This window comes from Vigna angularis, chromosome 3 (assembly GCF_016808095.1).
Source record: "Vigna angularis cultivar LongXiaoDou No.4 chromosome 3, ASM1680809v1, whole genome shotgun sequence".
Classification (NCBI taxonomy): domain Eukaryota; kingdom Viridiplantae; phylum Streptophyta; class Magnoliopsida; order Fabales; family Fabaceae; genus Vigna; species Vigna angularis.
The window spans coordinates 4,817,202-4,825,467 of NC_068972.1; the positions used below are offsets into that span (position 1 = coordinate 4,817,202).

The window sequence follows — 8,266 nt, forward strand, 5'->3', positions numbered from 1 at the left end:
TACCATAACCGTTAAGTTGTTCCAAACGACGTTAAATTAGGTTGAGCTGTATTTTTTGCATTGATGGTGTGACATTATGCATTTAATTGAATTTATTTTTGCATTGATGGCGTGACATTATGCATTTAATTGAATTTAATTAAATGGGTGATGTGTTTTAAAATCATCAAATCTCCGTGGCTACAGTGCTTCTTCTTCCTCCACCACTTATCACCTTTCACCTCTTCCGCTCCTCTGCCCAAGCTGCTTCGTTCCCACTCCTACCTTCAAACCCTCACTGAGGTGCTTGGACTAAACTTGAGGTGACATCCAGCTATCTTCACGCACCCAGCAGCAGCGTCAACCCACGCAGACAACAAGTGTCATGGTCTTGGTCCAAGGCAGCAGCAACGAGGGTAGCGTCAAAAAGAAAAAAAAGGGGCTTTTGGCTGGAAAAAAACGAGCACGCAGCAGACGCCAGGAAAAAAAACAATTCATTTCTCCATTTCTGAAGAGCATACGGACGAGGTGATGAGTGAGCAGTCTAGCAAGGATTGGGGAAAGAAAGGGGTAATTGAAAGAGAAGGGTCCAGCCGCCACTAGGGGGCTTCACGGGTGTTTTCATTTTTTTTGGAGAAAAGCATGGATTGAGTAGAAGAGTGCACGGCGCCTGGGAGGCATCTTCTTCATTTTAAGGGTTTCTCCAGCTGCCACGGATAAGAGGATTACATTCAGAAGAAAGACAGATAGATACATCATAGAAACTGCATCAGTTGACAGCCTAAAGCATCCCCGACCAACATCGAAGGCGGAAGTAGAAGGCCAGACATCGGCGATGGCGGCGGAATCCTTGTGCGTCCACAGGAGGAGTCTCTTGGAGGAATCCTTGTCCGAACAACGGCGTTTCTGTTCCAGATTGGGGTTTATGTTCTCACATGACGACAGCGTTTTTGAGAGGGAGAAAGGGTGTGTCTGGGGAGTGAGGGTTAGAGGGTGGGAGTGGGAAGAAAACAACTTGGGCGGAGGAGCAAAAAAGATGAAAGGTGATCAATGATTGGAGGAAGAAGAAGCACTGTAGCCACGGAGATATGATGATTTTAAAACACATCACCCATTTAATTAAATTCAATTAAATGCATAATGCCACGCCATCAATGCAAAAAATACAGCTCAACCTAATTTAACGCCGTTTGGAATAACTTAACGGTTAGGGTAAAATTTACTCATTTTTACAAAAAATATGACCCAATTGAGACCGAAAAATATGACCCATTTGAGATTTCCATATAAATACGAGGACCAACCGAGGGTTTAAACCTTTCTTTTTTATTGTGTTAAACTAATTTTAGTTTACTAATAGATTAGTTTTATTATTTTATATTTTTGTTTCCTCTTTCGGTTGAATTGATCCGAGGTTCGGTCGTCCTTCTTTACTCTGCTCTCTTTTGATCTTCAATCCTCTCCGAAAACAGAAAATGCTAAGACTTCTTTTGACACTTTTTTCGTGTGCAAGAGATTTTCACTCCAAAAAATATACTTTTAAATAAAATAAAGTAAACGCTTTAATATTTTATAATTTATTTTTATAATGAAAAAGCATTAGAACGTGACAAAGCTAAACCTAGTGAGTAGTTGACTGATAAGAGTTCTTTTTCGAACTTCCTGCGTTGAGCGGAAATTTCTAAAGCCCTTTTTCGGACTTCACCGAGCGGCTTGAGGCAGGAGTTATTTTTCTAACTTCCTGTGTTGAGTGGGGATTTCTGAAGTCATTTTTCTGACTTTTCCCGAGCGGTCTTGAAGCAAGAGTCATTTTTCTGACTTCCTGCATTGAGCAAGGATTTCTAAAGTCATTTTTCTGACTTCTCCCGAGCGGTCTTGAGGCAGGAGTCATTTTTCTGACTTCCCCGAGCGGTTTTGAGACAGGAGTCATTTTTCTGCACATGATATTTTATAATTTATAATTTAAAACTAAGAGTCGGTAGAACCTGACAAGGTTGAACGCAACTCTGAACCATCCTGTGCATAATATTTTATAATTTAAAATTAAGAGTTGGTAGAACCTGACCAATAAGTTGAGGTCTGAACCTTCCTGCACCATCCTGTGCATAATATTTTATAATTTATAATTAAGAGTTGGTAGAAGCTGACCAAGTTAATTAAGGTCTGAACCTTCCTGCACGTAATATTTTATAATTTATAATTTAAAACTAAGAGTCGGTAAAACTTTCTGAACCATCTTGTGCATAATATTTTATAATTTATAATTTAAAATTAAGATCTGACAAGGTTGAACGCGATCCACTCCAATGAGTTGTTGATTTGCAGAAGACACTCGGATGGTCAAGTCAGATATGTTTCATCAGTAGTTGTATCATTTATAGAGTTTGTGGCACTCAAGTCCATTAATTATTTATCAGTATATTTTAGGAAATCAAACCCAATAATTAGTAATTAATACCGTATATTTATAAAACGTAAGATAATCTGACCTATTAATACCTAATAATTACTCATAAATGACCATTAACTTCAATTAGTATATTTCATACCTTTCCTTAAAATCATAATTGAAAAATTGGTTCAAACAATGTAGATTACAGTTACGTATAACATCAGCTAAACATCACTACATGTACAAGAAATAATTGTCTTCAATTATTTAATAAAGCTATGTTATAATTGTTTATGGTTTTGCATAATTTGTGTTGCCTAATGTTGGATAAGTTCAAAACTGTGGATGTAAAGACAAAAAACTGTACATTGCCAACAAAATGGTGAAAGTATTAAAGGCGAGCCTTTATTTATAAAAATGAATTTAGAAAGACAATTTGTGAAGCTTGAAAAGGACTTACGCTTATTTAAAGCGTTAATGTTGTTCTCTCTGACGTGTTCCAAACACATATTTTTTTAGTACTGGATAAATTAATATATAATTGATTAACTAAAAGGCATAAAATTCTACTAACTAGGAGAAGAAATGTATTAAAAAATGTGTTAAGAAAACATTAATCTAATAGGCATAGTTAGATAATTATTCCAACAATGTTGTCACGTCCAATGCAAAACTCTCGATTAATTAATTGAGTGAAGTGATGTAACATGTTTCTTGCATTTGGCGAAATAGCCAACGAGCTTTTGCAAAAGTTACGGTTGATACGGTAAGTTTGGGATTTGTTCTCCAGTATGAAAAGAAACATTTTGGAAGGCATGGTTGTTCAGACGACGTGAAACGGTTCTGGAATATTCTGGTACACGGTGAAGAAAGATAATGAAAAGTAGGAGAGAAAGAGAGAGAGAAATTGATTTTATTGATGAGAGGACGCGTAGACAATATGTTACAATATTCACACGATTAACATGACGCAAATAATTGCCAAGGGGGCCATGTAACTTATTGTTATTGTCTTCCTTGTTATTTTACTATTATTTTAATTGTTTGGATAGTTGGGTTGGTTGGAAATGTACAACGTCAAGCCTTATCCCATATCCAAACAAAGGGTCAGTTTTCAAGCTCCAACCACGGCAATGGCCAACGCAGACTCCAACTCGCTTTTCGTACGTGTCATCGCTTCATCTTCACCGTCCATTTTGTTTGCCCATATCTCCGGTATCGCTTGCGCCACGTTATTCACAAACTCCACTGCATAGTCCGCTTCCTTGCTTTTCACTGTCTTCCCAACCTATACAAACATTCCAAACACACCACTTACTTATCAACATTTAACATGATGCAATTATACAGATGCTATACGACGTCGTCTGCGAAATTACCAGAACTGTATGCAGACCCATTTCTTTTCCCGCGGCAATGTTCCGAACGCTGTCATCCAGAAACAGCTGCAATATATATTTTAACAAACCATTATTCCTCATTCATCTCAATAATTTCTAATAAAAAATAAAACTCACCCATTCTGACTTTTCCTTAAATAATAATCTCATTAACTTTTCACTGTCAAAAAACGACATCGCGAAACAAGAAGTGACGACCCGTTTCGTTTCTTGACTTTTGTCCCCTTGTATTGTGTGTGGAAACACCCTTTCTTTTATGTATTTCGATTAATATTTAGAAAGTGATTTTCCTCAGAACTAATTCAAGACTTTATCGCATGCCTAAAATAACCCTGCCATCAACTAACTATTTTAGAACTCCTTGGTTTTGGTTTCTGGGACCGTTGATTACTGTTGCTTCTTGAATTAGTATTTTAACGTGATTTTACAGTAAAGGCAATTCGCGGCGCCCTTACCGTACGACGAGGATCCACGTTGGCAGCGTGGAGCGCGATCTTGAAGGCGTCCGGCGATGGTTTGAGGAGGACGGGAAATTCGTCGGGTCGGGCTGCGTTGGGGAGATTCGGGTTAATAGTCTCGAAGCAAATAATTTGCTCGAAACAGTCCTTGATCCCAAGCCTATCCAAAGCCCTCATCGCGTGAATCCTATCCGAATTGGTGAATACCTTAAACGAAGATAAGAAAATCAGAATAAAATAGTAATAAAAAAAGAGGAAAGAAAAATTCCACCGAGAAGTAGTAACATACAATTTTTCTTTGTTTGATAGTGCAGAGGAGGTTCCGTAACTGAGCGTCAGGCTTGATCGAGTCGTAAGGTAGCCTTCCGTGCACGAAACTGGTTGAAAGTCAAGAGAACGAAAAGTTTAGTTGTAGCCCAACGTTTATTTAGTGTTAATAAAGAAAATTCTGTTCGGTGTAGTTTTTATCTGTGTTTTATTCTCACCTGTGGTATTCATCTGCGGTGATATCATAGCCAAGAGCCTGTAAAGTAAGGAAAGAGAGATTGTTGTAATGAGTATAATTATGACTTATTGTGAGTTATGGAAGGGACATTGATGGAAATTTTGTTATACTAACTCGCAAACCGGCGAGGGTGCTTCCGTAGGTTTTGAATAGTTCAACTCGGAGAGTGAGCGCTTTGGATTCTGAGAATCCGCATTTCTCTATGAGAAAGAGTTCGATGTTTCTCTTGACGCAGGGATCAATTCCGGTGGAGGAGGGGTACAAGGTGTCGTCCAAATCTGTTTAATTATTAAGAATTAAGAACTAAGAAAGAGTGATTTGGAAGAAAGAAGAAATAGAGGAAGCATGCGTTGGCCTGTACTCACCAAAGAGGATGGCGTCGAAAGGAGAGGCGATGGAGGTGATACCCATAGTTGAAGAAGTAGAAGAAGAATGAGAAGTAAAACGGTATGGGAAATGAAGAGAAGGAAGCGAGCTTGGAATGCAGGGAGGGAAGAGGAATTTATAGAGAGGAGATGAGGTGGAGCATGTGGGTTGGATAGACATTGGTGATGGTAGGATCGCTGCGTCACCGTTTCGAATTTGCAAGCCGAGTAGATGCGGGGTCCACACGATAAGCGCATTTCGCTAACTAAATCTTTCCATGGACGATAATACCCCTGCGCGGTGCTGCCCAATCCAACCCAGTATCATACACTTCATTAATAATGCCAGGACTATTATAATACTAATAACCCTGCTTCGTTCACACACCATCAACCTGTCTATTTATAATCTTTATATATATTTTTAGTTTATTTCATTTTCTCAACTTATTCCTATCACTGATGAGACAAAGTTCTTGCTGCTCCAAAATATCGTTTATGCTCTTTACTTTTTTTATTCATTCTACAATTAAAGGATTCTTTGTTCACATTTAATTTCGTGTTAATCAAGTTCAATATATATATTTGTTTCGAATAAATTTTATTCTATTTTTTATGGATATACAAGACTTCAAATATCAAAACATACATAAACTTAAACTTCCGCACACACCTCAAGTTATTTTCTTTTACACAAGACTAAGCCTTTGTTCACTTGAATAGATTTGGAGGAGAGTAATTGAGGGGATTTGAAGATAAATTTTTTTGTTGTTTATTTGAGTAAATTTGGAGGTAAGTGAGAATGAATTTGGAAGTAAAGTTTATGAGAATTAATGTAGGATTTGATTGACGTGACAGATTAAAAAAAATTACTTCCAAATCCACCCTCATTTACCTCCAAATTCACTCAAATAAACAACAACAAAATTTATCTTCAAATCCCCTCAATTACTCTCTTTCAAATCCATTCAAGTGAACAAGGCCTAAAAGATAAATTCTGTTAATTCTGCAACAAAAGTTAATGTTGGTGATGAAGTAACTTGAACTTTCAGTCAGGACTTTTTAATTAGATTTTGAGCTTACTTTTAAAATAAAATTCTAAGGTTAGTATTTATCTTTTAATTGGACTTGATATTTTTAACAAAGTTAATGATAGGGAGTAGTTTAAAAAATACAAATTTAGTGATTAAGAAAATTCAGAAGAACTTCTCAAAGGGAGGACATTATTAATTTTGTCAAAAACGTTATAATTTTATTTAACATCTTTAATGCTTATTCATATGTTTATATATGTGTAGGTAAGAGATTCTGAGTAGTGTTAATATTTTTATATGCTTTTTAATATATTAATTTGCATTAAGCTAATACAAGGTAATTCCAACAATTCAATCAAAATATATTAATTCTACAAATCCAACCCACTTTCACATCTTCTTTCTATTTTCAGTTATAGATTTTCTTTTTCAACACTAATCCAAGTGGTAACTTTAGAATTTATTTTTTTTATTTATGCACTTTAATTAAATGAGATCATTTTTAAAGTAATAATAACACCAGCTACAGTAATAACTCGTAACTAATTTTTTGAAGAGTGATAATAATACACTCTATTATCTATTTAAAATTTATCTAATACCAATAAAAAAATATTTTTATTTTAAAATATAAAAAATGATTTAGAATGAATCAACTAACAAGGTGAAAAAAAAACTATTTTTTTTAATTAAGTGTTGAATGAATATAAAAATTAAGAGGTGTGCATAATATTTTTTCCTTAAGAGGTGTATAAACGGGAGACTTAATATTATAATTCTTAAGGCAATACCGATAAGAATTTAGAGATGTACAAAAATATTAAGAAATGTAAATAAACATTTTTATGCGGAGACTCCCCATAACACCCATAAAAGGGTAACAATGTTTATAATTGTCAACAACATCCATAAAAGGCAACATAATATCATGTAACACTAGTGCAAAAAAGACTTTAAACGTCTGTTATTTTGGGCTTTTAACGTCTGATATTTGTCCGACGTCTATATGAGTGACATTAATGAAGGTCCGACGTCTATATAGACGTCCGATCCATACAGGTTAGACGTTTCTGAGATTGTTCCTGACTCATGGTGATTCAAGTTTACAACTTTATATTTTAGTTGAAGAGAATGTATTGTACATTTTTTTTATCGGATGATTTTAAAAACGTAGTGGAGGGAATTAGAGGAGTACAAAACGCAAGAAATCGCCGTCATAGAACGCCGCCTAAAGACACGAGAATAACTGCATCAAAACCCAACGAAAACGCATTTTAATCGGTTCAAATGAAAGATAATGCATCAAAGAGTGATGTAATCGGAGTAAAATTAATTTAAAACAGTGCAAAAGTGAGAAAACGAACCTAAAAAGCGTAACTCGTAGAGAGAAAACGCGACGAAGATGATGAACAATGAGTGCGTGTAACGGCTCTCTCGCGTTCATGGTGTTTTAATGCCAAAATTTAGACGTCGGTTCCCCAATTAACAGACGTCTAAAGTGCTTTAGAAGTCGGAGTGGCGGGATAAGACGTCTAAACGGAGTCAAAAAGTGACTTTTTAAATTTCTGGATTTAGGGTTTAGACGTCGGTTCCCCCAATTAACAGACGTCTAAAGTGCTCCAGAAGTCGGAGTGGCGGGATCAAACGTCTAAACGGAGTCAAAAAGTGACTTTTTAAATTTATGGATTTAGGATTTAGACGTCGGTTCCCCCAATTAACAGACGTCTAAAGTGCTTCAAAAGTCGGTTCCCTCCATAACAGACGTCTAAATAGAATAAAAAGTAATATTTTGTTAACTTTTTCGTTTAGTTTTGGCGTCTATTCGGGGGAGCCGACGTATATGAGTATTTAGACGTCAGGCCCTTCCACAATCGACGTCTAAATAGTTGTTTTATTTACGAAAAATATCACCGGTCATTTTTTACGTTGGAAATTCGAGGGTCAGACGTCTAAAGAGTGACGTTAAAGATTTTTTTTGCACTAGTGTAACAATAACACACAAAAATTTATAGCAATTTGATATCAACATATTTGCGTGTATATATAATAATATTCTTAATTTGTGCGAGTTTTCTTTATACTACGTAAGATCTTTATTAAATAAAAATTCATATAATTTCTGGCTTTATATAT

The 8,266-nt window shown here is 35.8% G+C and overlaps 1 protein-coding gene across 1 annotated transcript; it reads right to left on the reverse strand.

Moving 5' to 3' along the window:
• Nucleotides 1-3,270: 3,270 nt before the first annotated feature.
• LOC108324070 (uncharacterized) lies at nt 3,271-5,257 on the reverse strand. The gene is made up of 7 exons (XM_017556871.2): nt 5,100-5,257; nt 4,849-5,012; nt 4,715-4,752; nt 4,519-4,606; nt 4,227-4,436; nt 3,751-3,816; nt 3,271-3,659 (listed from the first exon to the last, which is right to left on the reverse strand). The coding sequence occupies exons 1-7, from the start codon at nt 5,143-5,145 to the stop codon at nt 3,486-3,488; spliced, it is 786 nt and encodes a 261-aa protein (XP_017412360.1). The 5' UTR covers nt 5,146-5,257; the 3' UTR covers nt 3,271-3,485.
• Between the last annotated feature and the right edge of the window lie 3,009 nt (nt 5,258-8,266).